Below are 28,000 nucleotides of genomic sequence, written 5' to 3' on the forward strand. Positions count from 1 at the left end.
TTTCCTCCAACGTACTTCGAGTGTAAGATGGCGTCTGCGCAGGCGTGTAATCTAGCAGCGGCAGGAGGCTCCGCCCCTCAACCTGCATCACCTGGTAATGGCTTATCAAAAACCGCCATTGAAAAAAAAAGAGCGCCGGTATTGTCACATGACTCAGGCCTACCAATCAAACAAGGTAAAGGCACAAAAGTCTTTGTCACGTGGCCAAGGAGAACTCTGAATTTGCCACTGTCACATGATCAAGCAGGCGTGGAAAGGGGCGGGAGAACCGTTCCGACGCCACGTAACAGCTACGTTTCTGACACGTGACTAGGGCCCTCACTGTCTTTGTCCCTCCTTCCCTTTCCGGCTGGGCCTGCGTCGAGCGGCAACGCAGCGGCGAAGGGGCGGGGCTCCGGCCGGTCACGTGCTCTCGCACCTCCCCGGCGCGCGCCCGCCCGCTCGCCCCCGGCCCCGGCTCCTCCTCCTCCTCTTCTCGCCATTGCAGTTGGACTCAGCAGCCCGGTGCGCACCGCGTGGCTTTTGGGGGGAGACCCCGGTGGGCTCTGGCAGGAGGGCGGCGGCTGCGGTCGGAGAAGGGGACGCGGACGAGGTAAGCGTCAATGTGGCGGCGGCCGGGCCCGCTCCCGCCTCTCCTTCTCCCCACTGTCAGTCCTCCCACTCAGCGCGGGCTCCGCTAAGGAGTAGCCGTGACAAGGCCTGAGGCGCCCCGCGCTCCCCGCCTCCGCCCGGTCCTTTCGCCCCGGCGCCTGGCCCATTCCTCCCTTGTTAGCCTCGCTCCCGCGTTCGGCCGTTACTCTCCCCCATTGTGCCGAGGAAACAAAATGGCGGCGGCGGCGGCGAGGGCCCGGTGCGCGCGCATCCGCCCCCCCCTCGCGGCCCCTCGGCCGTCGGCGGCGCCTCTCGCGGGGGGTGCGCGCGCACCGGGCCCCCGGCCGCCGCCTCCCCCCGGCCGGGCTTTGTCTGCTGCGGCGCACGCGCGCACGTGCCTGGAGCACACACCCCCTCCGGCCCGGAGCATCCTGACCCGTGATGCAAGGACGACCCCCCTTCCACCTCTCCTCCTCTTTGTCCCAGTCCCGCCCCGAGTTTCAGGAGGGTCCCAGGTTCCCGAGGCGGGAAACATTTCCTCCTTTGTCCTTACGTGGGGCAGAGAGGCATACCCCTTCCCTGGAACCCCATCCATACTTAGGTGGATTGCAGGCAAAGCTGCTTGGGGTCCTCAAATCTCTGGCTAGCCAGCCCTCCCCTAGATTAGGAACCAATTCTAGCGGAGGATTTAAGCTTTCTCTCTTCAAGCGATTCGTTGATGTTGGCTTTTTTTCCCCCAGACTGTTTAGGACTTGCATTCACTCCCAAAACTGATCTGGTGTGATATTTGAGTGTCCCGTAATCTGCGAAATGGGGACCGAAGCATGAGAGCTTGAAACCCGTTTCTGCCTTATTTTCTCAAGTAGTTGAGGGACAGACTCCTAGGGTTGCTCTTGAGGTTCTGTCCCATAATACTACGCCTGGGTAGGGTGGGTATTCGGGGTGTACAGTCATCTGCATGCTCTCCCCCAGTCATTGTCTAAAAGAGTAAGCCATCTTTTCTTAACATTTCCAGAACTGGTTGAAAGTTGCTTGGGGTTCTGCCTAGGGGATTTGATTGATCAGCAAGGAAGCATCAATTAACTTTTAATTGACTCAGGTATTCCAGGGATTCTGAATCTTTTGTTATTGCTTAGGATTGTGATCTCTTTAAAATGAGTGGTCTGGTGGCATATTTGGAATCCATGGGCGAACACAAGGTGCTCCTGAAGTTGGTTCTCAAAATTTAGGACTTACTCTTTTCCTCAAGTATCTGTGGTTGGGAATCACTTCGGGTTGCTCCCAGCGGCTGCCACTATGCTTTGTGTGTGGTCTCGTGGGATGTGGCTACAGCAGCCGCTCAGACTGAATGAACTGTGGGAATCTGAAGCTCATTCACAGCTGGAATAGCGGTGGAAAGGCCCCAGGGCACAGGCAAGTGCTACCGTTCCAGACGGTAGTCCTGAGTTGTTTCTTGGCCGTGTGGACAGCTCTTGGTCCCTGGCTTTTGTGAATAGAATCTCTGCAGACCTTGGCGCTAAGTTGATTGGAGGCTGGCAATTACTGCCAGAGGTGGCCTTGCCAACACTGGGCACTGATTTACCAGAGGCTCCCTACCCTGCTGGAGCTTGGGCCAGCCTGGGAATCACCCTCTCTCTGGAGTGGAGTGGTACCTAACCCTTTGCAGTTTTTGTTTCCTTTTTCTGATTCGACTTGTCTAGTGCCTGTAGGGAAAAATTCCTTTATCTTCCAGGATACTTGCGGAGATGCCCATATTATTGGGAGTGAGAAATCTAAGACTGTTTTTTCTTTTTCTTAATTTATTCTTATTAAAAAAAATAACATTGGCAAGAGTGATTGGTAATATTTTGACGTCACAAATATGGTGTCATGCACCCCTGGTTAAGTTCACCAGGTAGGGACAAGTGGGGTGAGTCACTGATGAAGAACAAGCTGTCTACAAGTCATATCAGTTCAGTTCAGTCGCTCAGTCGTGTCCGACTCTTTGTGACCCCATGAATCGCAGCACGCCAGGCCTCCCTGTCCATCACCGACTCCCGGAGTTCACTCAGACTCACATCCATCGAGTCAGCGATGCCATCCAGCCATCTCATCCTCTGTTGTCCCCTTCTCCTCCTGCCCCCCATCCCTCCCAGCATCAGAGTCTTTTCCAAGGAGTCAACCCTTCGCATGAGGTGGCCAAAGTACTGGAGTTTCAGCTTTCGCATCATTCCTTCCAAAGAACACCCAGGGCTGATCTCCTTCAGAATGGACTGGTTGGATCTCCTTACAGTCCAAGGGACTCTCAAGAGTCTTCTCCAACACCACAGTTCAAAAGCATCAATTCTTCGGCGCTCAGCTTTCTTCACAGTCCAACTCTCACATCCATACATGACCACTGGAAAAACCATGGCCTTGACTAGACAGACCTTTGTTGGCAGAGTAATGTCTCTGCTTTTGAATATGCTATCTAGGTTGGTCATAACTTTCCTTCCAAGTCATATAAGTCTCTTCTTTTTGGGTAAATACAGGCAGCATCTTGTCTGTCTTTGGGCTTTAGCAGGATGTGAGAGTTGGAAATGTTCTTGCTTTTGAGAAAGGCTTTAGAAGTTTTCTTTGGGCAGAGGCAGCTCCCTCTTAACTTTTCTCATCTTTCTCCCCAGTTCCTCCAGATTTTACCTTTTACGTCTTATAAGAATGATTCTTTTCCCCCAGAAACTTGGGGTTTTATGTTCTTGGACTTGCCCACGTGCTACATTTTGTCATCAAGTTGCTTTTACCTGTGTGCAGTTCTGAAAGATGTGCAGTGTCACCACCTAGGATTAGCAGATGTGGCCCACAAAATGGTGATAATTTTATTTGAATATTGCTTTCATTGAATCTTCTGAAGAATTAGATTTTCTAAGCTTTGTATATTGGCATCTTTTTATTTTAGCAAAGACCTGGGCAAGAAAGATTTGATTTCTGCTTCAGTGGAAGGATTTAGAATTAGAGGCAGTTCGTGATTTGATGGGGTTTCCCTGATGTCTCAGCAGTACAGAATCCGCCTGCAGTGCAGGAGACACGGGTCGGATCCCTGGGTTGGAAAGATCCTCTGGAGGAGGAAATGGCAGCCCACTCTGGTATTCTTGCCTGGAGAATCCCATGAAGAGAGGAGCATGGCAGGTTACAGTCCATGGGGTCCCAAAGAGTCAGGACTTAGCAACTAAACAAGTGACTCGACAGGAGGCTACACTCTGTTGGTTAGTGAAATGGGCTCAGGGTCCTGAAGGGACAAGGCTGGCTTTAGTGTCGTGCCCAGCATTGGACAGTTTTGGCTGAAAAAGCTAGCTTCCCTCTTTGTCACTTAGGGCAGCTTGGTGCTGCCTCAGTAGTGCTAGCACCACAGAAATAATAGTGAATGCAGGGTGGCTGTGTATTCATTGTGGAGCCTTGTGAGTGTGCTGACTTTTTTAAATGAATTGGTTCTTGCCACCTTATGTTCTGCTGAATCCCTGTGAGATTTTTCCTAGACATCACTTGATAGGTGATCCTGTTATAAATTACAATGGGAGATTCAGACTTTTCATCAGCTGTTTTCAGATGTTTTGTGAAATAGTGTCTAGTTGAAATTTAATTTTTTTTCTTACTGAATGTCTGTGTAGTGAAGAAATTGAAAATGTAGCTACTAGTTTTAATGGGGAAATGAGTTTATTGACTAAGGGCTATTTTCTTGTCTGTATATGATCACAAAGGATCATTTAGTTACAAAGTTGAATATGTGTCCCTTTAGTACAGTCTATAAATTTGCTCCAGTTTTTTTGGTTTTTGTTTTTTTTTGAATAATCTTAGATGATTCATGAGAAATGGTGCTATTGGCAGTTTGAGGGTCAGGGTAATTTTCCTTGAAACAGCCATTCATATTATCTCCATTAGTATTGTAGTTCATGCTCAAGGATAAGGTCTTACTGGAATAATATTCCAGGCCACTTGGCTTTTTTGCTGCTTTCTTTTGAACTGATTTCTTCCTCTTATCAGAGTGTACATGAGGTATGTGTATGTCTAAAGGATGAATGTTGCAAGTTGGGCTTGCTTTTCCATGGTACATGTAGAGTTTTTGCCATGCAGCATGGCAGTACCTGGTAGCTCAGACGGTAAAGCATCTGCCTGCAGTGCGGGAGACCCTGGTTTGATCCCTGGGTTGGGAAGATCCCCTGGAGAAGGAAATGGCAACCCACTCCAGTATTCTTGCCTGGAGAATCCCATGGATGGAGGAGCCTGATAGGCTATAGTCCACGAAGTTGCAAAGAGTTGGACACGACTGAGTGACTTCACTCACTCAATCCTTACTATGTATTCATAATTCTAAAAAAACTTTAAATTTCCCTAATATGGAAATGGGCAGCCTGGCTCCATGGCTTATAGTGGCACTTAATGTTTATAATAGCCAAGAATTGGAACCCACCCAGTTGTCCTTTTGTGGGTGAATGGTTCCTTATCATGGAATACTACAAGGCAATAAAAAAGAACAAGCTGTCAGTACACACACAACTTGGATGAATCTTGAGTCAGTCATTGCGTGAGACAAGCTCATCCTAAGGTCGTAAGCTCTACAATTGCATTTATATAACATTTTTGGAATGCCAAGATTACAGAAATCTTCAGTGGATTAGTGGTTGCTAGGGGTTAAGCATGGGGGGGTGGGCCAGTTGACCATACACAGTGTGTTCACTGTTGCACGGTGAGTGTGACTATACACGCTCAACAGGAGTGGGCCTTGTGACCGCAGCAGTCTGTGACTGTGTCAGTATCAGGGTTGCGATTGTGATAGTGCTCCAGCTCTGGCAAGATGTTGCCATTGGGGGAAACTGAGTGGAGAACACGGCAGACGGTTCTGTTCTTAGAGCTGCATAAGAAGCTACAAGATGAAAAGTTTCATTTAAAAAAGAAACTCTTGGGACTTCCTTGGTGGTCCACTGGTTGGGAGTCTGCGCTTCCACTGCAGGGGGCATGAATTCGATCCTTGTTCAGGGAACTAGATCTCACATGCCACAGCTAAGACCCCGGGGCAACCAAATAAATAAAATATTTTAAAAAAGAAACCCTTACCCATTAAAATAATTCACAATCTGCATTTTATGTTAATATTTAACATCCTTTGAGACGCAGTCATTTTTTGATTTTTCCTTAATTAGCAACTGATTTTTAAAAATCTGAGGCTTTCCCCATGGGGACATGTGGGAAAGTTGTCTCTGTTCTCCCCCTCAGATTTCTAACATGACTTACTCTGCTGCCTGAAGGGCATGTTGCAAAGAGAGTTTGATAATCCCCACTTAGAATCCTGTTAAACCTTTTTGCTTTGACATTGTCTTCTCACAGGCAGATTTTAAAAAACATATTGGTTCATCCAAGAGTAGCTGAAATGACTCCTTCAGCATCTTGCATTTGTAGTTTTACAGCTGATAGGGCTTCCCAGGTGGCGCTAGTGGTCAAGAATCCACCTGCCAATGCAGGAGAGAAGAGTTAGATCACTGGGTTGGAAAGATCCCCTTGGAGGAGGAGATGGATACTCGCTACAGTCCATGGGGTGGCAGAGTCAAAATCGACTAAGCACACAGCTGGTAGGGCATTTTCTCACCGTGTCTCAGTAATCCTTATGGTTTGAGACTGAGAGGTATAGGCGGTGTTTCGATCTCATTTTTGACCCAATTCTGAAAAGATAAAGTGATTTGTTGAAGATTCCACAGTGGCCAGATTGGAAAACCCAAATGGGCACAAACCTGGGCTTGTGTTTCTAAGGCCTTCGGGTGTTCCACAGTGTCACTGAGCCTGGAGGCCTAGGTCTTACGGACCAGTTAAGAGTTCCAGAAACATTTTGGGAAACAACCTGCATCTGCCAGTTAAAACCTTTTTTAATCAGTTACCCATTGTCATCACCACCATTTCATAAGCAAAAGGGATGTTTTAACACTGAACTTATAGAAAGAAAATAAGATTAAAGGACACTCCTTTAAATGGAAAATATTTGTAAGATTAGTTTGCCAGTCCAGTGGTTAAGACTCCCAGTTTCCATTGCAAGGGGCATGGGTTCAGTCCCTGGTTGGGGAACTAAGATCCTGGATGACATGTTACACTGCCAAAGAAAGAAAATATTTGAGAAAAATCTTTACTCCTAACTTCATACCTCCCTGCTTGCTGTGCTCAGTCATGGCCAACTCTTTGCAACACCATGGACTGTAGCCTGCCTGCTAGGCTTCTGTGTCCATGGAATCTTCCAGGCAAGAATCTTGGAGTGGGTTGTCATTTCCTACTCCATTATACCTCCCTATGGACCAGCAAAAACACGGTTGCAGACAGAGCTGGGAACCATCACACTGGATTTAAGGTTTGTCTTGAATTTAAAAATTCTCAGAGTGGTATCTGTAATCAGATTTTAGATTGGCCTCTTCTGGCCGGGTTGCTTTGTTTAAGTTATTTTCCATATGTCCTTGATGATGTGAATATCTAATAGTTTTTTAAGAGTCACTGAAGAGTTGCATGTGTGTATTATTTCACTTCCGTGTAGGATTGTATCTCCAGAGGGCCAGGAATCAGCAGCTGAGTTGGGTCCTGTGTCTTTCAAAACCTAATTAGGTCTCTTTAAGAGGAGTATCTAGAGAAGGAAATGGCAACCCACTCCAGTACTCTTGCTTGGAGAATTCCATGGACAGAGGAGCGGGACAGGCTGTAGTCCATGGAATCACAAAGAGTAGGACACGACGGCAACTAACTTAACTTTCAAGAGGGGTATTCCCCAGAGTGACCAGGGCTCTAGTTTTGTGAAATACCCCGGATGGCGGTGAGGGGGTTCAGTTTATTCTGCAAGATAGGTGGGGGCCTGTTAGAGTGTTGTCACCACACCTGTTCATTCAGTTCTACAAACGTTTGTTGATCCACACATGCTGACTTGGGCACATTTCTTTCCCCACTGCCAGCGTCATGATTGGGATATTCCAGCTAGTGAGAGGTCAGAAAGATGGTCCTCTCGCTGCGTGTTGTTAAACCTCTGTAACTCTGCAAGCTGTGGGTGGGCTGCTTTTGAGAACAAAAGAAGGAAACCTGATCGCTGTGGGTTAGAACATCCCAAACCACACAGGTAGTTTAAGATCCTGATTCTTCGCTCTTTGCTCATTCCTTTCTTGGGTTTCTTTTCAGAGAAGCTGGGGGCTGGTAAAAATCAGGCTTCATCCTGGACCCGGTTTGAATTCTGACTGAGGTGGCAAGAGCAGTTCAAAGCCTGTCTGTAAGATTGTCAGGGGGCAGTGGAGTGTTGCTTATGGGTTGGTATTGTGGGCTTCTTGACAGCACCGTTTTGAAAAGGAGAGATGGATTCTCTGGTATTCAGGACCAGAGCAGCTGGCTTCTGATAGGCTGATTTGGATGACAGATCTGGGTTCACACAGAGACAAGCGAGGCCCATTTTGTTGTTCAGCAAAAAAGCATTGACTCCAGTTTTTCATTTTTATTTATTTAAATATTTTTGCCCACGCCTTGTGGTTTATGGGATCTTAGTTCCCCAACCAGGCCTTGAACCCAGGCCCTCGGTGGTAAAAACACAGAGTCCTCACCACTGGACCACCAGGGAATTCCTGCCTCCAGTTTTTAAATGTAGTCTAGAATAGGTAGTCTAGTCACTTTGTTCCCCTGAATCAGGAGGTATTGCCACTAAGCTGTGGCCCAAAGGAGGAGGCCTGGGGGTGAAAGGATTGCAGATGGTCCAAGAGTGGTGGTCACAGCCGGCCTCAGCTCAGTGAGTCTCTTTAGAGGTCCCTTCTTGGGCCTGCCTCTCAAGGGAGGCAGCTGCTGGAGCAGAGGCACAGACATGCTCTGAGTTTGAGGGGTGAAGACAGCGGATGGAAGTCTCCCCGCAGTACAGTACAGGAGCATTCGGGGTTGGCCAGATGTCCTTGAGGGCTGATGTGTTCTACATAGTGACTGTCTTGTTCTCCAGCGGTCTGAGGGTAGTTTTCTCTCTGGACTGTCTCAATCGGTCAGATAGCGTTTTTCGAAGAGATCCCCCGAATCAACTCCGGGTGAACCTTGGTCCCTTCGGATGAGGGAGTTGGGGTGTGGATGTCTCCATCGGTGTCAAATAAGTATCATTGTGGACTCGTGTCCTGTTCACGTGCTGGATACATTTTAGTCATATATTTGTAACATTTTCTTAGAAGATTTAAACTTACAGAAAAGGTGACACTGTTTTACAGTCAACGCTTGCCTGTTTATACACCCGAGTTCTGCCATTAACTTCAGTTGTATTTCACGCTTCTCTCCTCTATTCTCATCTTCCAGCCACTTTATTTTCATTGAAATAGAGCTAATTTGTGTGTGCACATGTGCTCAGTCCTGCCCAGCTCTTTGCGACCCTATGGACTATAGCCCTCCAGACTCCTCTGTCCGTTGGATTTCTAGGCAAAAATACTGGAGTGGGTTGCCATTTCCTCCTGCAGGGGATCTTCCCAACTGAGGGATCAACCCTGTATCTTCTGCATTGGCAGGTGGATGCTTTACTACCGCACCACTTGGGAAGCCCTAGAGTTAACAGTATCTATTTTTATGATACTTTTCAAGGTAGCAGAAAGTTGTGGTCTTTCCTCTAAATATTAACTAGAGTCCAGTATTTATTTACAGTTTTTTGGTTTTTTTTTTTTCTTTTGAGATAAATGCACAGATCTTGCATATACCATTCAGTGGGTTTTGGTCAGTGCATATCCCCCACAGTATTATCCAGATGCAGACTGTGACCACCACCCCAGAAAGCTCCTGGCACCCTTCCCAGGTGTCCCTGCCACCATCCCACGGAGGTGATTGCCGATTAGTTTGGGCTTTTTGCTGTGCTGGAGAACTTCATACGGGCCTTTTTTTGTTTTTGATACTCAGTTGCCTCAAATATAGCTAGTGGGAGCCCTCACAAGTCAGCTCCTTCATCCTTTGGACATGCCAGCAGTAATCACTGAGCACTTCCTTCCCTTTCTTTTCTTTTTTTTCCAACTCTTATTTTTTGACCATGCGACACAGCATGTGGGATGTTGGTTCCCCTACCAGGGATCAAACCTGCGTGCGCCCCCTGCTTTGAAAGTGCAGTCTTGTCTCCAGCCATATCAGCCTGAAGGCGCCTGATCTCGTCTCATCTTGAAAGTGCAGTCTTAACCACTGGACTGCCAGGAAAGTCTCTTCCTGGCTTTCTGATACTGCATTTTGACCTGGGCTCACCTACCATGGTTCTGCATCAGGTGCTGAATCAACTACTTCTTCTGGGAGCTCCTTTTAGAAGGTTTTAGACAGTATCAGTCCTACAAAGCCCTTAATAAAAAGGTCTTTGGTCCCTGGGATCTTGGTTTAAACCCTCTGTTACTTTTAAGCCTCTGTATCTGATGTCTGTGGTGGAGGAAGACTAAGATGAAGAAGCGGTAAGTATAGAGTGGTGATGCGTTGGCTCCTGGCATCATGTTGGATTTGGAGGGGAGGCATTTGTCCTTTAGGGTGGCCAGGTCCACAGGAAAGGGGGGCTTGCCTGCTGTGTTCATCATCCTCCCAGCCTGTGGCTCAGGGCCTGTCCGGGGGGGGAGGTGCACAGAGAATACTTCTGACTAAGTGCAGTTTTAAACATCATCCTTCTTTATCAGACTGATGAAGTTTCAGTGTAGATTTGGCCAGGACTGGTGACTGTTTACCATGGGCTTCTCACCAGTCAGCTGTGATTTCCGACAGCCTGCTCCTTGTCGGTTTAGAATTTATTTTCTGAGACTTGGCTTACATTTTAGATTACCTGCCATGGGTGCACTTTTGTAAGAATTCTTCAGTTTGCTATGCACTTTAAAAAAGAACTATAATGGAAATTTTCAGACACGCACAGTGATCCCCATTCTACCCATCTCCATCTTCAAAAGGTATTAACGTTTTCCAGTGTTGGTTTGTCCTAGGGTTCCCTTCTCCACTCCCCACCTCACCCCTAGGTTTTTTTTTTAATATTTATTTTTATTTATTTGACTGCGCCGGGTCTTAGTTGCAGCATGCGAACTCTTAGCTGGGCATGTGGGATCTAGTTCCCTGACCAGCAATTGAACCCAGGCGTTCTTCATTGGGAATGCAGAGTTTTACCTTCTGGATCACCAGGGAAATCCCTCACTGAAGTATTTTAAAACAAGCAAAAACCAGGCGTGTAGTTTAAGCCATAAATTTATCTTTAATGTGTATCTGAGGTAAAGACGTTCTTTTCAAACACAGCCATAGTGTCATTCATTCCTTATCCAGGATGTGCTTTTGCATGTGCTTATTATTAGCCCCCACAGCAACCTGATGATGTACTTGTAGTAGAAGTCAGTGCTTTTTTTTTTTTTTCTAGGGGTCTGTGGGATTTGTGCTCCATGCTTTCCACAGGCCAACTCATCTAATTTTCACACCCCCCTTGAAGAGGTAGAGGGGTAGATTCCATGTTGCGGGTTGAAGGAAGCTCCAAGGAACTTGAAGGCCACACAGGTAGTGGCAAAAGCTCCCACTTGGTGACTACTGAGTGAGTGGCCTACCAAGGGCTCAGGCACAGCCAGGACTGAGCCCGGGGACTTGTGGTCCTTTTCCTTCCCTCCCTCCCCGTCATGAAGCATTAGACCCCATCTGTCGTCTTGCCTGACTCTGCAGGAATATCACTTCTCATTCCACCCTTAGATTTTCAGGCTTTAGTTGGCAACCCCTAAGTTTTCAATGGTAGTTAGCTAGTCCTAAAGCATTATGGGAAATTCTCATTTGGGCTAGTCTTGTCAGTGTTTATCCTTGAAGTGAATGCCTTTCTGAGATGAACCTGCTGCACTGGCTGGTAACAACCGATGTGGATGGAAGGGGCTAGCTGTTATGCGGTTGGATGGAATGGGTGGAGTCAATCTGTTGCCTCCTCTGCTGATGAGGCTTTTTGGGTTGTTTACTCATTTGGAAGATTTCAGTGTGGACCAGACTGTTTGCATAGAGTGGGAATTGAGTAGGTTGTAGCCAGCATGTTATTTAGAGTCCAAAATTGTAATTATAGCTGTGTTTGTCTTGGAGACTTGTGTTGTCCTCTTCAGTGGTCTCAGCCACTGCAGCGCTGAGCCCGGGGGTGGCCACGTGCTGTGGGGGCGCGTCCCCCTGGCGCTTCAGAAGGTCCTGCCTCACCAATCTACAGCAGCTGTCTGGGGCCCTCCGTTTCCTGCTCTCCTTCCACGTCTTCATAACCCTCAAGGGTCAGAGCTCGCGCCTTCCTTCCTTCTCTTCCCCGTCTCCAGACACCAAGATTTTGCTGAACATTTTAACCCATACCATTTGGGGGAGGCTCGGTAATAGGTTTATTTGTAAAAGTTGGCATACTTCATATTGAGAAATGTTGAAAGGAGATTTTTTTTTAAAGTAAAAATCATCTTGAGTGTGGGCCTGAAGTCAAACGTGGCTTCTAGAAACCAGCTGTTTTCATTTTGGGGGAGTTTTATAATTAGTTGTTTGTACCTTGGGTTAGTGATTACTTGGAAATAGAGATGTGTCCTGCTGCGTTAACAGACTCCTTTCTGAGGCAGCATCGCTTTCCTCCTGCGGGATTATCTGACTGCTCAGACTCCTCCACCGATGAAATACATGAAACTAAAAAAGATTTTCTGATCTTATAGATAGTTGAAGTATTGATAACAGCAAGGAAATCTGTCACAATTTGAAAAGATAAGCAAAAATTTGATTTCCAGACACTACAGATAAAGAGAAGTAAAAATGGTAAGAAATTCATTTTCTTAATCATAGATACTGTTTCTTCATTCATGTACAAAAATGTTTGTGGTGTTGCCCCAAAGCATTTGATTTTTTTTTTTTGAAGTATGGTTGACTTACAGTATATTAGTTTCAGGTGTACAATAGTCATTTCATAATTATATTCCATATAAAGTTATAAAATATTGGCTACATTCCCTATCCTGTACATTTTGTCCTTTTAATTTATTTTATACTGGGTAACTTGTACCTCTCAGTAGCCTCCACCTGTCTTGCCTCCCCGAAGCATTTGGTTTTATGGCCATTTTTCATTAGACTCTTTAAGTATGTAGTGTAACAGTTGTGTAATACAGAAATGCATAATGTGCCCCCTTCTTCCCGTGGCCTAGAGAAAGCGTGGCTGCTATGTTCGGTTGTCCTCAGATCTTCAGATGTGTTCATATAGTCTTACTTTCATGTGTGTAATTGTGAGCTGTACAGCTGAACAGATTAAGCATTAAGCTACTTGGTCTCCTTACATCGTTTTTAACTAAGTTTTCACATCTCCAGCGTCCAGTGAGAATTTTTGTGAATGATGATCGCCATGTGATGGCAAAGCACTCTTCCGTTTACCCAACACAAGAGGAGCTGGAGGCAGTCCAGAACATGGTGTCCCACACAGAGCGGGCTCTCAAAGCTGTGTCGGACTGGATCGATGAGCAAGAGAAAGGCAGCAGCGACCATGCCGAGTCTGAGAATGTGGATGTGCCCGCGGAAGACGAGGGCAAAGAAGGGGCTGGGTAGGTTGGCTTTGTAAGGTGTTTTTCTTATATCTAGGGAGACTGGCCAGTGCAGGGTTGAGCCTCTCCTTTTTCTAAGAAACGCCAGCCTTTCCGGGGCCCCTGGGTTCTGGCCAGCCTGAATCTCACTGGGCCTGTGTTGGGCTGTTCTCAGGGAGCAGAAGACAGAGCACATGACCAGAACCCTGAGGGGAGTGATGCGTGTTGGCCTCGTGGCAAAGGGCCTACTGCTCAAGGGGGACTTGGACTTGGAGCTGGTGCTGCTGTGTAAGGAGAAGCCCACAACTGCCCTCCTGGACAAGGTGGCTGACAACCTGGCCATCCAGCTCACTGTGAGTGTGCCCACTTCCACTGGGGATGCAGGGTGGTCAGGGGAACACATGACCAACTGCGCCGTGCCCCGGGAGGCATGCTCCACACCCAGCCTGGCCCCTGCCATGCTCACATTTTTGTAGCTGCCCGACAGCGTGCTGCAGGGACGCCCGGCAGCCGGGCCGGGAGCCTACTGTGCACCAGGCGGCACTGGGCATGACCTTCACGTCCAGACTCCAGCAATGGATGGATGGGCCGGTGGCTGCAAAGGATATTCAGTTATCAAGTCTTCCTCCTTAATGCAAACCTGGACTTTAAAAAAGTTGTTTTTAACCAATTTATTTGCCTCACTACAGAAGTACTATATAAATAGTAACTTCTGGCATTTCTTGAGCATTCACTGAACCAGGCCCTAGGCCAGACAAGCTCTGCACACATCATTTCATCATGATGACTGAGGTGGGGCTTGATCATCTTAAGTACTCTAATAGATGGGACTGAGGTGCGGGCAGCTCAGTAGCTGACCCCGCATCCCCGGCTGGTGAGATGTCCAGGCTTCAGGATGTCTGGGTGCGCTGCCCCTCGGTGACTCCTGGGGACGTTACCCTGGCTTCAGCTACAGGATAAGAAAAGAAGAAAGTAGAAATTCTCGCCCCATAGATACACTGTTGATTTTCCCATGTAAATCTCCTGTCACGTGTGACTGACCCCTCGGGATTCAGGACAGAGGTCAGAATTGAAATGAGCAGCTAATGCAGTGTGGAAAGGCTTCAGGGAGCTGTTGAAAGGGAAGGCAGCCCTGAACTTTTTGTTTTAGTGATAGTTTTTTAAGTTAGTTTCCGTCTTTATCTATTAAAAAGTATATTAAGTGTAGAAAATTAAGTTGACATAGATGTTTCTAAAGGAAAGACCATTTCCATAGAGTGTTTATAGAGAGATACAAAGAAAGGTGTTTTTTTACCCCTGTTTTTCTCTTTTGGCCACAACACACGGCCTGCGGGATCTTAGTTCCCCTACCAGGGATTGAACCTGTGCCCCCTGTATTGAAAGTGTGGAGTCTACTACCAGGGAAGTCCCAAGAAAATATATATTTATCATATAGATGAGTGTTTTTTGACTGGAGCACATTTTGCACCCCAGGGGACATGGAGTGAGCTTAGAGGTTGTGTAAGTTATCTCAGCAGAGTGGGTGCGGTGCTGCCGGCATCTGTAGGGGGAGGCTGGAGAGGCTTTCCGAGGTCCTCCAGTGCACAGGACGCCCCGCCACCAAGAGTGGTCTATGGCACGTCTAATAATGCTGAGGCGGAGCAAAGTCAGCTTGGATTCGCTACAGTGCCTTTGTTCTCCCCGAAACTTTTTTTTTCCTCTTTGATAAAAATCATACTCAAGTTTTCTTGATCAGGGCGTATAAACTGGTATAAAGAAGAAAGCAGAAGTTACAGGCATGAACGTCATTTTATAGACCCTTGTAGCATGCATTTGCAGCAAGTATGTGCTTTCATAGTTGCCATATGAAACTTGCACCCCGCAGTTTTCATTCCACGCCCTGTGATAGCTGCTCGTCCGTGTGTGGAAACAGCGGTGGCTGGCTGCCCACCGCGCTGGGTGCTGTGCTTTCTGTGCCATGTCTGGTTCAGTTCCTTTGCCGCCTTGGGTGTCGGTCGTGTCCCTAAGTCCGTTTTACAAATCAGAAACTACAGTCTTGATGAGATGGAGTGATCTGTTGAAAGTTATGTGACTCCCAAGTGACACAGTGAGGATTTCACACCGCCATCTCCTCCCAGACCCTTAACTCTTAACATTGTATTATAAAGCTTCCTCTGCTAAGTAGTCATCTCCCTGGAGTACCTGGAAGATGGCCAAAGACCTGTCCAGTAAGACGGTGTTCTGACCCCTAGTGGAAGGCGCTGTTGTCAGTCACAACTCAAGAAGTTGGCCTGTAGTTGTAATCAGGAGCTCAAAAGAACTGTTGATGGTCTTGGGAAGCAAGTGTTTGACAGTTGCATTTTCTTTTATAGGCTGTCACAGATGACAAATATGAAATACTCCAGTCTGTTGATGACGCTGCGATTGTGATAAAAAACACAAAAGAGCCTCCATTGTCCTTGACCATCCACCTGACCTCCCCTGTTGTCAGAGAAGAAATGGAGAAAGTATTAGCTGGAGGTAGGGAGGCTGAGAAAGGCCAGCAGGGCGTTGGCACTGTGGTATCCCCTCACTGTTAAAATGTGCTATGAAGTTTTAGATTGCTCTGATAAAAGGCTAGTGGTGTAGCTTTGACCACCTTTACTCGAGCTCACATCTCCCATTGGGTTTCCGTTCTGGGAGGTTGAAAAAACAGTTGCACTAAAAGTGAGTAGTACTTTTCCGAGCGGATTGCACCTCCCTAATCCTTGGATGTTCTTACCAGTGTTAAAGGTGTTTTTTCGGTTGAGCCAGTCTCTGGCCTTGGAAAAGCGTGTCCCCAATGACTATAGGGTTTTTAAAGTACGGAAGACAACCAGATGGTATCTGCATGAGTATCACGTTGGACTTGTGCAAACAGCTTGTGTTGCAGTAGAACCAGGGCCTCTTCGTTTGTCTTCTTCCACTGGCTGCTGTTACCTGTGGCCGTGATCGAGATGCAGAGAGCTGGGGCAGAGTTTTGGATAAAGTTTTTTTTAACAGTGGAGCAATTTTCAGACCAAATCCTGGAACCTCGGACAGTGCTCATGCTTTCGCGATTCCGAGTCCGCCCAGGGCCCCTTGCGCATCTCTGGTGGATGGGTGACTGGCCTTATCCAAACCCCTGACGCACAGGTGGTGGGAGCGACAAACGCCCCGGTTCTGCTGCAGCACAGGCTCGCGCGCACCCTTGTTGAGGTTCCTCAGTGCCCTTCGGTTCCGATACTGGTTCACCACCAGAGCCCTCTAGTTGATCAATTCAGGGACGCTGGACCTTTGACCAACAGGACTGACTCTGTCAAGGGCTGGGGCTGGGGCAGTCCCGCCTGGCGGGCGGAGGTGGTCCCCTTTGCCGTGGTTGCCTCAGGGGATGACCTGTGGGAGGCAGAGAGGGAGTGCATTTCTACTCCCCCCACCTATTTTTTTTTTTTTCCCGGTTTTGGTTTTTGTTTTTTCTTTTTGCTAATGAATTTTTTAGCATAGCTCATTTATTGGGAGATCCTGGGGAGAGGAAGCAAGGTAACCATCTATTAGAAGATAGGGTCCACCTATCTGTCCCCCTCCCCCATGGGATTGTTCCTTTTAGAGTACCTTCCCACTTTGTTTTTGTTTTTGTTTTTTTTTCCCTTTTTTTTTTTTTTTTTTTTTTTTTTTCTTCTTTTTTTTGGAGGGGGCCTCTGATTTTTACAATCTCCTCTCGGGGCTGAGTTCAATGTGCTCAAGCATCTCCTTCCCTGGTCAAGGGTGGAGAGGACTTGAGATTCTGGGAGCCTCAGCTGCCCTTTAGGAAGCTGCCACATCCCCTTTCCACCTGACAGAAACCCCTTGGTCAAACTGTACCTTGTCTTCTTATTCCATCCATGAATAGAAACGCTATCAGTCAACGACCCCCCGGACGTTCTGGACAGGCAGAAATGCCTTGCTGCCTTGGCGTCCCTCCGACACGCCAAGTGGTTCCAGGTTTGCATTTTGTTCTTCTATTTGTCTTTCGGTAGAGAATTCCTAAGTTTTAACTTGGCTAACTTTCACCATAAAGTTTTGGTAACGTTGAAGAGCGCTGTGCTGAACTTAGCACCTGCTGGCGTGCGGTTGCTAAAGGAGCACGCATAGACAAATTTGACACACCCCCCAAGGAGGCTTGTGACCGAGTAGGTGGGGAGCTGCTGCTTTGTGCCAAGAGTAATAACGTTATTACCGTCCACTCGGTGGAGTTGCTGCCGACCACACACTTGATGGTCGTGAACGTTCACCTTCGTTTACCCTTGACAAAGTAGCACCCTGAGGCTTGTGTTTTTCATGTTTGCCTCGTGTTCAGGGAGGTGCCCTGGGGTAAAGAGCCTGTGCTTTGTTCCTCCAGGCCAGAGCCAACGGGCTGAAGTCGTGTGTCATTGTCATCCGGGTCCTGAGGGACCTGTGCACCCGAGTGCCCACCTGGGGTCCCCTCAGAGGATGGGTAAGGCACCTTGGAGCTGTAGTCACCTTGGGTCATGTGTGCAGAGACTTCCCAGACCCCAGGACTGTGTTGCTGATCAGCAGGCTGGAGTGGCCCGTTGGGGTGTGGCCGATGCATCCCATCAGAGCTGCTTGTTGAGCTCCTGCTGAGTGCCACACCCTGGGTGGGGCTGAGAGGATCCCAGAGGAGGATGCACAGCTCAGCCAGCGGTGTACTTACTGGAACAGGCTCCACTCCGTGTAGATGCTTTTGTAGCTGCTCTGAGACAAGGGTCAGCAGACTGAGGCCCACAGGCCTGTTTGGGCCAGTTACCTCTTTCTATAGTCTGTGGTGAAGAATGGCTTTATTTTTTAATTATTTTTTAATTGGAGGATAATTGCTTTACAGTGTTGTATGAGTTTCTGCTGTACAGCAACATGAATCAGCTATAAGTATACATACATCCCCTCCCGGTTTTTATCTTTCTAAATGCTGCATTTTAAGTACCTAAGTACACAGCTTCAATTCTTAGCCCCTACAGCCTAAGAGACTTAACATCAGTCCCTTTACAGAAAAGTTGGTGGAGCCCCATTCTAGGTGTGCTGTCTTTGGCTTGTGAATCTGGCTTGTGAACTTGGAGGGCCTTGACTCTGATAAACACACACAGGGGGACACTGCCTCAGAGTCAGCCTGCTCCCTCCTGGACTTGGTGACTAACTGTCCCTCTTCCCTTTCAGCCCCTCGAGCTTCTCTGTGAGAAGTCCATCGGCACAGCCAACAGACCCATGGGTGCTGGCGAGGCCCTGCGGAGGGTGCTGGAGTGCCTGGCTTCGGGCATCGTCATGCCAGGTTGGGGCCTTGTGCTTTGTAGGTGGCAGGGAAAGGAAAGGACAGGGACTGAGGCCCCGAGGCCACTTCCCGGCGGGTCCCCTGAGTGGGTTAGGGCAGCAGCAGCCCCGTGTCCCCCCAGGGGTGAAGCATGTGACTACCCTCTTGCACCATCATATCCAGCCCTGTGCCGGCTCCGCAGCTGTGACTCCGGGCGGATCCGGGGCAGTAGTGACCCACTCCCATGCGAGCTCCTTGCTCTGAGACACAAGTGGCTTATTTCTCTCACGGGCTGGTCGCCGAGTGGGTCACTGAGCCCGGCGTGTTTTCCAGAGCTGGGTGTGGATGGGGCGCGGGGGGTAACGCACTTGGTTCCCTCAGCCCAGCACCACGCTTCCGAGATGCTAAAAGATAATCCTCTGCATATCTTCCTTGTTTCCTGCCTTCAGATGGTTCTGGCATTTATGACCCTTGTGAAAAAGAAGCCACTGATGCTATTGGGCATCTAGACAGACAGCAACGGGAAGATATCACACAGAGTGCGCAGGTATAGTCGTCGCCATTGCCACGTGAGCCCTTACCCAGTCTGTAATCGCTGGCTTCCAGTTCCATTACTGGGTATTCTCAGGGTAGGCTCAGCTTGGGGCCCGAAGGTCAGGGGCTCGGGCCTGATACAGGGCGCCCCAACCTGGGCTGCTTCTTTCCCCTGGCGCCACGCGAGGTTGTCACCTGCCCCGCTTTGGCCTGCTCGAGTGCCGTTTTTAGACACCCGAGTTCAGCAGGGAGACGTATTTGCTGTGCGGACTGCTCCAGGGGTCCTTCCCTTGCAGGCCCACCCCGTGGCTCCGTGTGGCAACCAGTCCCCAGGTTGGGGTCTCCTGTATTCTTTTGAGGGGGGTGGTCACAGGCTGGCCTTCCCCCACAGCAAGGCTGGGCCCTGGCAATCAGGCCCTTCCCTGGCTGGCGGAGGACCCCTTGCTGTTATAGGGGAGACCATTAGCAACCACCTCAGCTCCCACCCCTTCCAGGAGGCATTAGTGAGCGCACACATGAGGGCTGGGAGTGCAGGGCGGCTGAGTCAGATTCCTCTTCCCCTTCTCCAGCACGCGCTGCGACTAGCTGCGTTCGGCCAGCTCCATAAAGTACTGGGTATGGACCCTCTGCCATCTAAGATGCCCAAGAAACCAAAGAATGAAAACCCAGTGGACTACACAGGTAAGGAGGCTGCGGGGCCTGGGTCTAGGTGGCGATGTCATCATGGGCTCCTGGCGGAGGACAGGCTAGAGTCTGAGCTGCTGCCGTCCTTGTCTCGTTTCAGTTCAAATACCCCCCAGCACCACCTACGCCATTACGCCCATGAAACGCCCCATGGAGGAAGATGGGGAGGAAAAGTCTCCTAGCAAAAAGAAGAAGAAGATTCAGAAGAAAGGTACAAACATTCATGCATGGTCCTTGTTTTAGCTGCCATCTGGCTTCATTGAAGGTTTAGCTCAAAGTGGTGACATACCTGCTTTTGTTCTGTTTTTTTTCGGACTTGATGTGGAAGTCCTTTTGAGAGTAATTGGTTATGGGGTTCTCACAGCAGGAATGCTGGAGTGGTTTGCCAGTCTCCTCCAGTGGAACACATTTTGTCAGAACTCCACCCATCAATCTTGGGTGGCCCTGCATGGCATGGCTCATAGCTTCCTTGAGCTATGCAAGCCCCTTCGCCATGACAAGGCTGTGATCCATAAAGGGGATTGATTAAACTTAGCATGGGCATGGAACACAACTAAGATGGATGCACGTCAGCTGGTGACCACAATCAGGGTATGGGTCTGGATAGCAGGGCAGGCAGGCCTTCAGCACATTTGGCCACCCGGTCTCTCCTGCCCATTCCACCACGTAGTGTGTTGGGGGGGCAGTCAAGAGAGTGTCCCTGTCAGGGTCAGAATTGACTGGCATTCTAGAGCGGCATTACTGTGTTCTCTCTAGAGGAGAAGGCAGAGCCTCCACAAGCAATGAACGCCCTGATGAGACTGAACCAACTCAAACCAGGGCTGCAGTACAAACTGATTTCCCAGACCGGTCCAGTGCACGCCCCCATTTTCACCATGTCAGTCGAGGTGGACGGGAGCTCCTTTGAGGCCTCTGGGCCCTCCAAAAAGACGGCCAAGCTGCACGTGGCTGTGAAGGTGAGTGTGGCCGGCAATGCGGTAGAACGGTGAAGCACCTCCCCCAGCTTTACACCCATTGAGAGCCACTTCCCCCTGTTCAAGCACGAGGCTGAGGGAGGGAATGGGAACACTGAAACAGAGGCCTGACCAGTGGCCAAGGCACACACGGCCAGAATGCCGTCATTGATGGACGCAGGGCCTCCAAATGCGGGTGGGCATTTGGTGGTCTTGGGAGCTTCAGGAAAGTGCCTCCAGTTGGCTGAATGCCTCCCTAAGAGCTGCTGATTCAGGGTGCTGGATGTGGGAGAATTCTTGTCTGGGTGAGCCCTTCCTCACTGGGGACATGGCGTCTCCCCCCACTGCAGGTGTTACAGGACATGGGCTTGCCCACGGGTGCTGAAGGCAGAGACTCCAGCAAGGGGGAGGACTCCGCTGAGGAGACAGAGGCAAAGCCTGCCGTGGTGGCCCCTCCACCTGTGGTGGAGGCTGTCTCGACGCCCAGTGCTGCCTTCCCCTCTGATCCCACCACCGAGGTGAGCACAGGGTGGGTGCTGTGAGGCCCCACAGGAGTGGCCTGGGGTCCCCTGAACAAGGACAGTCATTGGTCCTCGTTCTCTTCCTCCAGAAGCGTAACAGCCTTCCAGTCCAGGGCCCTGGGAGGGGCAGAGTTGAAGTGTGAGCTGTCGAGGCCTGTGCTGGCGTTGACCCAACATCGGGGGCTGCACCCTGGAGGCCTGTAGTCGAGGCTAGGCTGTTTCCCTGAGAGAGACGGTGTGGGTAGAGGTGGTCCCATTGCTGGCAAGCCCACGGATGGTTTCCAGAGGGGTGGGCAGCAGAGTGAGTGCAGCGGAGGGCCTCAGACCCTTAACACAGGGGCGGCTGCCACCTGTTGGAAAGACCTTAGCTGAGTTTGTTGGTGTTCTTTTCTGTTTTCCCTGAGAACGTAAAACAGCAGGGGCCGATCCTGACCAAGCATGGCAAGAACCCTGTTATGGAACTTAACGAGAAGAGGCGTGGCCTCAAGTACGAACTCATCTCAGAGACAGGGGGCAGCCACGACAAACGCTTCGTCATGGAGGTGAGTGGTCCCAGGAGTGGGTCCCCTGGGGACCTGGGGTCTTTGGAGAGGTCCCCCCCCCAAGGGCCGTGTTGGGTCACCCCTGACACACATCTGTTCTCCCCAGGTCGAGGTAGATGGCCAGAAGTTTCAGGGTGCTGGCTCAAACAAAAAGGTGGCCAAAGCATATGCCGCCCTGGCTGCACTAGAAAAGCTGTTCCCTGACGCCCCTCTCTCCCTGGAGGCCAACAAGAAGAAGAGAGCCCCTGTGCCTGTGAGAGGTGGCCCAAAATTTGCTGCTAAGGTGAGTGTCCAGCCCTGAATTCTTTGGGTGTTCTCTCCTTGGCGGGTGTTCTCTGGTCATTTGAGTGGGAGGTGAATGTAAGCTGTCTGTCTTTCCTCCCATCTAGCCACATAACCCTGGGTTCGGCATGGGGGGTCCCATGCACAATGAAGTACCCCCACCCCCCAACCTCCGAGGACGGGGAAGAGGAGGGAACATCCGTGGTCGAGGGAGAGGGAGAGGGTTCGGTGGTGCCAACCATGGAGGCTACATGAATGCTGGTGAGGACCCTGTCCTGTGCTGTCCCCAGGGGCCTGGCCTGCTCCCTGCAGTGGGTGGGAACCCCACCCCCGCCATAAGAGGCATGGGTGGGGCAGACCATCTCCCACCCTGGTGACCCTGTCCCATTCCCTTTCAGGCGCCGGGTATGGCAGCTATGGGTATGGAGGCAACTCAGCGACTGCCGGCTACAGTAAGTGCGTGTTTCTCTTTGTCTGAGCTTGGGAAGAAGCTGCAGTTTAGCTCCCATGGCCTGAGTTAGAGCAGGGTGGCCCAGCAGTATTAGCAGCCACAGCCTCCCTGAGATTCATGGGCGGCTGGCACCTGTGCTTGGTGTTAGGGCAAGTGGTCCTCCAGCGCCCCCATGCTGCAGAAGTGTAATTTACTCTCTAAATGTTAAGGCTCACATTGTATAACTAACTGGCAAATTCGTTAAAAATCAAAATTTTAAATTTCTCTGCTTTAAGCCATGCGAAGCACCAAACCTGTGAATACGCTTTTCCTGACAGTGCACAGCTCTTGTCTTGAGAAGGAGCCTTCATTGGGGGGTTACAGGAGCAGAGAAATCTAAAACATGAATTTCAAATGTGGCGCTCTGTGCCCTTTTTCAAAAGAATTCTAATTTTTTTTCTCTGCTCTGTCTCCCCCTTTTGTAGGTGACTTTTTCACAGACTGCTACGGCTATCATGATTTTGGGTCTTCCTAGAGCATCTAAAAGTATTGCACACAAAATCAACTTTTTACTCCAATTTTCTCGAACTCCAAAACCCAAAGTGTCCGTGCTGTGCCCTGTGCTTCACTGGGTTTCTCAACCGTGGCTTGTCACCGCAGCTTGTCTGAAACTCTTAGCCTGCAGAATTTAAGACAATGGCAGTTTTTATCGTGATTTGCCTTTGAACTTGGTCCTATTGAAGTTCACAATAAGTGGAAAACAATTTTTCAGAGAATGCGTTTTTGTGCAGAACTGCACAGAATTCTAGAGCCAGCGTTGGTCAGCATCAAGGCAAAAGCCCACCTTTGCTTTTTATGGAAAGCATTACTTTATTTAAGAGACAGATAATAATGCATTTTAATCTACCTTTGTCTTAATTTACAGCAGGTTTTGTATGAATTTTTAATCTTTTAACAAATCCCCAAATCTCTTTGATGCCTTTGACAGTAACAGTTTCACCACATCCGAATCCAGAGCAATCTGCCTTTTTTTTCATAAGCATGTGAAACATTGGGAACGTTGGGGAATTGTACATTGTGCTAAGTTAACCTCTTCCATCTTTTGTAACTGCTCTGGTGGGTTCTTGTTCCGGAGTGTGATATTCTGTGGCTGCTTTAGCTAGAGGTGAACTCTCAAAGGTATCAAAACTGTGCTTCCACTCTTAGTGCAAGAAACAGACAGGCTTTAAGGAAATGAGAACGTAGAATTTTGCAAGTCCTACTCATCACTGCAAATGCATGGGATTCTTAAGGATTTTTCTTTTTCTTTTTTCCTTTTTCTTTTAAATGGGGCTTTAAAAATATCCAAGTAGAAAGAGCCTAATACATAGCGCCTAATTCTCCAGTGAGGAGCCAAGCCCCTCAGCAGGCCCTGTGCTGCCAGCCTGCTCCCACGACAGCTTCCAAAAGGCCTGGAAAGCTACTGCCCTCTCTCCGGAAGTTGCAGGCTTGAGCTGGGGCTTCTCCCTGCATGTAGAGGTGCACCAAGGCGTTCTGGCTCTTGAATGAGACCCTCGTTTCCTGGCGGGAGCCCTTCTTGGGAACGAGTGTGGTTTTGGCTCTGATCAACAGTTGTTGGAGCAAAGCCTGCCTCTGCATTGACTTGCAAGATTTTGCGTTTATTCAGGAAAAATACTGGTCAAAACGGTTACTCCATAGTTTGTTCCAGGGGTTTGAAACATTCAGTGAAACTTTTGAAAACTTCAATTGCATGATGTATTTTTTTTTTTTTAAGAACGTTATTGTTTGAGAATAATGTCTTTTTATACCAGGAAATAGTTATCCTGAAATGACGTTGAAAACTTTCCCTCCCCTTTATTATTTTTTTTTTTAATCAATACATGTTAAAGTAACAAGCCCTCAGTCCTTGGCGTCTTCATTCATCCCCACGCTGGCGGAGGGGCGAGGAGGCGCTCAGTGCAGGCCGTGGGCAGCTGAGGTGGTGGGCTTCAGAGAGGAGGGGGGAGTCTCAAGGGGATACCGCCCCTCCTCCAGGAACCAAAGCATGTTTTCTCTCACACTGGGGACACAGCCTTCTCCCTGGTGTTTCTGCCTTCTGGTGGGCTGAGTGGAGGGGTCTCGAGGAAATTAACTTATGTGGCAAATTAGCTCTATCCAAATTATTGTCCAAACCACTCAAGACACAGTGGTACGAGGCATATATCTGCAGTGGGTGGAAGGTCCTTGGGAACTCCCAGATTCACCTCATTCAAAAGACTGGAGACTATTGCTGCTAAATATAGGAAGGAAGGACTGGGTGTGTGGGAGCATTCCCTTCTCCTCCACTATCCCGGGCACACACAATGGCTGGCTGTGTCAGGGGCAGCAGCCATCCAGAGGTAGTGTGCCCAGGTCTGCCTGCTCCAGGGGCTCTGCTGCCCTTGCGTGAACGTCGGGGATTGCCTGGCTGGGTCAGGGAGCCACCCACATGACCTGACCTCCGCCTTCCATCACCTTGCCTTATCAGGCCCATCCCCCATGGATCCATCTGAGTGTTGGGGTCTGTTAACAAACCAGGGTCTATACTTAGCAACCAGCATTGGGGAGGCGGGTATCCATCGTGACATTCTCTGCTTCAGGGCCTGAGAATGTGGCGGCCTCGCTGCATACTTGTTAGTCCTGCCACTGGGTCCTGCCTGTGCCCGGCAGCTGTGCTGGGAATGAGGGGGGGTGCCCTGTGGGAGGCCTCACCTGGGCGTTGGGAACCAAACTCTGGTGTTTGATTTCCCCACGAGGCTGTGGAAGTCACACCCGGGAGACATCCCAGGTCATTGGTCAGACCAGCTAGTCTTCCATGAATGGCTCTGGCTTTAGGGGCATCATTACAGAATATCTCCTGAGGTCACAGGGCTTGGACTGCCGAGTGAGCCTCTTCCCAGCACAGCGGGGAGTTGGGGGGTGAGGGGAGGAGGACAGGGTGGGAGCTGGCTGCTTCTGTGGGGCTTTGCTTTTCCTGTCACTGTTGGGGACATCTGGGTAGCAGCAAGCTAGTCGTGAATGTCATCCCGCGCTTGGAGCCCATCTCACTATAATGTTGACATCTGCTGCAAAAGCTGCTGTCGGCCTGCTGTCGTGCCGCTGCTTGGCAAAGATCCATTGTTGTCGTCAGCTGATGGGTGAGTGGAGCTGAAGGCTGGGGCCAGCCCCAACCAGGCTGCCTGATGGACCGGAGCCGCCACTCCTCGCTGTCCTGCCTCTGTCCCTCTGTCCCGGCCTGGGCCATGGGCTTGTGGGTCAGCCTTCAGGGCCCGCAGCTGCAACCACCCCCTCCTGCCCTTCCCCATCTCCCTCTCCTCCGCCTGACCTGCTGCCTTCCTGTTTAGGTCAGTTCTACAGCAACGGAGGGCACTCGGGGAATGCCGGTGGTGGCGGCGGCGGGGGCGGTGGTGGCTCTTCTGGCTACGGTTCCTACTACCAAGGTGACAGCTACAACTCCCCAGTTCCCCCAAAACACGCCGGCAAGAAGCAGCCGCACGGGGGCCAACAGAAGCCCTCATACGGCTCAGGCTACCAGCCCCACCAAGGCCAGCAGCAGTCCTACAGCCAGAGCCAGTACGGCAACTACGGGCCCCCACAGGGCAAGCAGAAAGGCTACAGTCACGGGCAAGGCAACTACTCCTCGTACTCCAATTCCTACGGCTCCCCTGGAGGAGGAGGCGGATCCGACTACAGCTACGAGAGCAAATTCAGTGAGTTGGCTGGCAGAGCACCTCCCCAGGCATGGTGGAGAGCCTAGCGACACTGGCCTCAGGGCAGGCGTCAGGAAAGCCCTGGCAGCGGGTCTCCCAGTCCGAGTCTTTGCTGTGCCCTTCTTGTTGCCTTCTCCATGGTTCCAGAGGCTGGGGCACCAGAATAGATAGAGCCTTTGAGGCCAGGCCAGCTGCTATGAGCTCACCTCCAGGGCTAGGCTCTGGAGACAGCCCCCAGCAGATGCTCAGTTACTGCCCCCTTCTTCGCCTCCTGTGGAGATACAGCACAAGACTCGGGGCATCCTTGGGCTGTCCTTAAGGAAGCTGTGCTGTCTGTGAGTGGGCCCGGCAGGGGTCGCTGGGTGCCAGGTGGGAGAAGGGAGGAGGCTTGGAGCAGGCAGGATGGAATTGGGCTTCAGAACGTGGTGCCATTGCAGGACTCCAGTGACTCCTGGCACTTCATGGTTGGACAGGTTGCCGAGTTTAAACAGTTAAGACAGGGATTTCTGCAAAGGCCTATGGTCTCAGCCAAGGGTAAACCTAGCGTGCCCAGCCACGTCGCGGCCACAGCCCCTTAACCACACTGTCTTCTCTCCTCCAGACTACAGTGGTAGTGGAGGCCGAAGCGGCGGGAACAGCTACGGCTCAGGCGGATCGTCCTACAACCCAGGGTCACATGGGGGCTACGGAGGTTCTGGGGGCGGCTCCTCATACCAAGGCAAACAAGGTGGGCCTGGGGAAGCAGGTGGCACAGTGGGGTGAGGGGAGGCTTAAACTCAGAGCCAACAGAGCCCACAGGAGTTCTTAAGACCCAATTTTATTCTACTTCTTGAAACTTTCTGGCCACATAGCATGTGGGATCTTAGCTCCCCTACAAGCAAACCTGAGCCCCCTGCCCCCTGCTAGAGAAGTCCAGAAATTGCCGTCTTGTAAATGTTGGCAGCAGCAGGGGAAAATGCTGAGAACAGTGAGGGCCAAACAGCCTGCTGTGTGATGGGGGTGGTGAGTCCAGCCTTGCGCTCAGGCAGCACCTGATTACAGCTCCTATGGCTGACACATCTGTGACTGGACAGATCCCTACTCCTTGTAAGCCCTGCTTGATGGCCCCACCTTTCAGGGCTCATGTGAGAACGAGACCCACTGACCCTGGAAAGGCACTTAACAAAGGGGCACTTCAGGGCTGCTCTGCTGCTCAATCTCATGGACAGACACAGCCCTGTCTAGTGTTGGCTGATGCCCGAGCACTGACCACGGGGTGGGTCTTGTGCCCCTCACTTCTGACCCATTCCTCTCTCGGTTAGGAGGCTACTCGTCACAGTCGAACTACAACTCTCCAGGGTCCGGCCAGAATTACAGCGGTCCTCCCAGCTCCTACCAGTCATCACAAGGGGGCTATGGCAGAAACGCAGACCACAGCATGAACTACCAATACAGATAAAGCCCCCGAGGGGGTGAAGATTTGTACCTTCTGCACTTAATCCTCCCGTTGTAAGATTCAGTTTTATGCATCACAGTTAACATGTCAACTGGCCTCTCCAGGCCCCTCCGCCCTCCCCTGTCCACGTTGCCGTGTCGTGAGGTGCAGCTGGTCACCCCCGTGACCCGTCCTGTGACCCATATTTAGCCGTGTTTGGGACTCCGTGTCTTCAATGGTTTGTTAGTTGCCATTACAACTTTGTCTGAGTAGAGTTTTTTGAGTTCTTGCAGTTAAGTATCCCTCTGTCTATTTACGATTGGTGTTAGTGTTAACTCAGTTTGTCTTGAAATAGTCACAGAAGGGATACGTCATCTGTTAATGCTTTTGTGAAGTGAGTTAAACGAGCTTTCTGTATTTTAATGCTTTAGTGTTTCAGTTTTATAAGTGAAGATTTTATTTTAAAAACCAGTGGGAAAGAGTGGGGTTTCTTTTTTTTTTTTTTTTTTGGTATGTCTGCATCATTCAAGCAGTACATCTGAATTGAGCTGAATGTAGACAAATAAAGAAAAACAAAACTCTGCA

General features: G+C 49.9%; 1 protein-coding gene across 4 annotated transcripts; it reads left to right on the forward strand.

Annotated features, from left to right (window-relative positions):
* Nucleotides 1–273: 273 nt before the first annotated feature.
* Nucleotides 274–28,000, forward strand: ILF3 (interleukin enhancer binding factor 3). Of its 4 annotated transcripts, none has more exons than XM_055544671.1 (20): nt 274–592; nt 12,219–12,318; nt 12,862–13,091; nt 13,246–13,423; nt 15,422–15,569; nt 16,936–17,027; nt 17,425–17,520; nt 18,237–18,348; nt 18,777–18,874; nt 19,431–19,542; nt 19,646–19,756; nt 20,302–20,501; nt 20,849–21,016; nt 21,424–21,561; nt 21,668–21,844; nt 21,951–22,104; nt 22,242–22,295; nt 25,636–26,001; nt 26,603–26,728; nt 27,303–28,000. In XM_055544671.1, exons 2-20 carry the CDS (start codon nt 12,316–12,318, stop codon nt 27,437–27,439), a joined length of 2,700 nt encoding a protein of 899 aa, XP_055400646.1. In that variant the 5' UTR covers nt 274–592; nt 12,219–12,315; the 3' UTR covers nt 27,440–28,000. The 4 variants fall into 4 exon arrangements, with proteins under 4 accessions (XP_055400646.1, XP_055400654.1, XP_055400662.1 ...); XM_055544679.1 differs by having other exon boundaries at nt 275–592; nt 21,436–21,561; XM_055544687.1 differs by lacking the exons at nt 25,636–26,001; nt 26,603–26,728; nt 27,303–28,000 and adding an exon at nt 22,759–24,168 and having other exon boundaries at nt 276–592.

The sequence above is a fragment of the Bubalus kerabau genome, chromosome 1 (assembly GCF_029407905.1).
Source record: "Bubalus kerabau isolate K-KA32 ecotype Philippines breed swamp buffalo chromosome 1, PCC_UOA_SB_1v2, whole genome shotgun sequence".
Taxonomy (NCBI): Eukaryota; Metazoa; Chordata; class Mammalia; order Artiodactyla; family Bovidae; genus Bubalus; species Bubalus kerabau.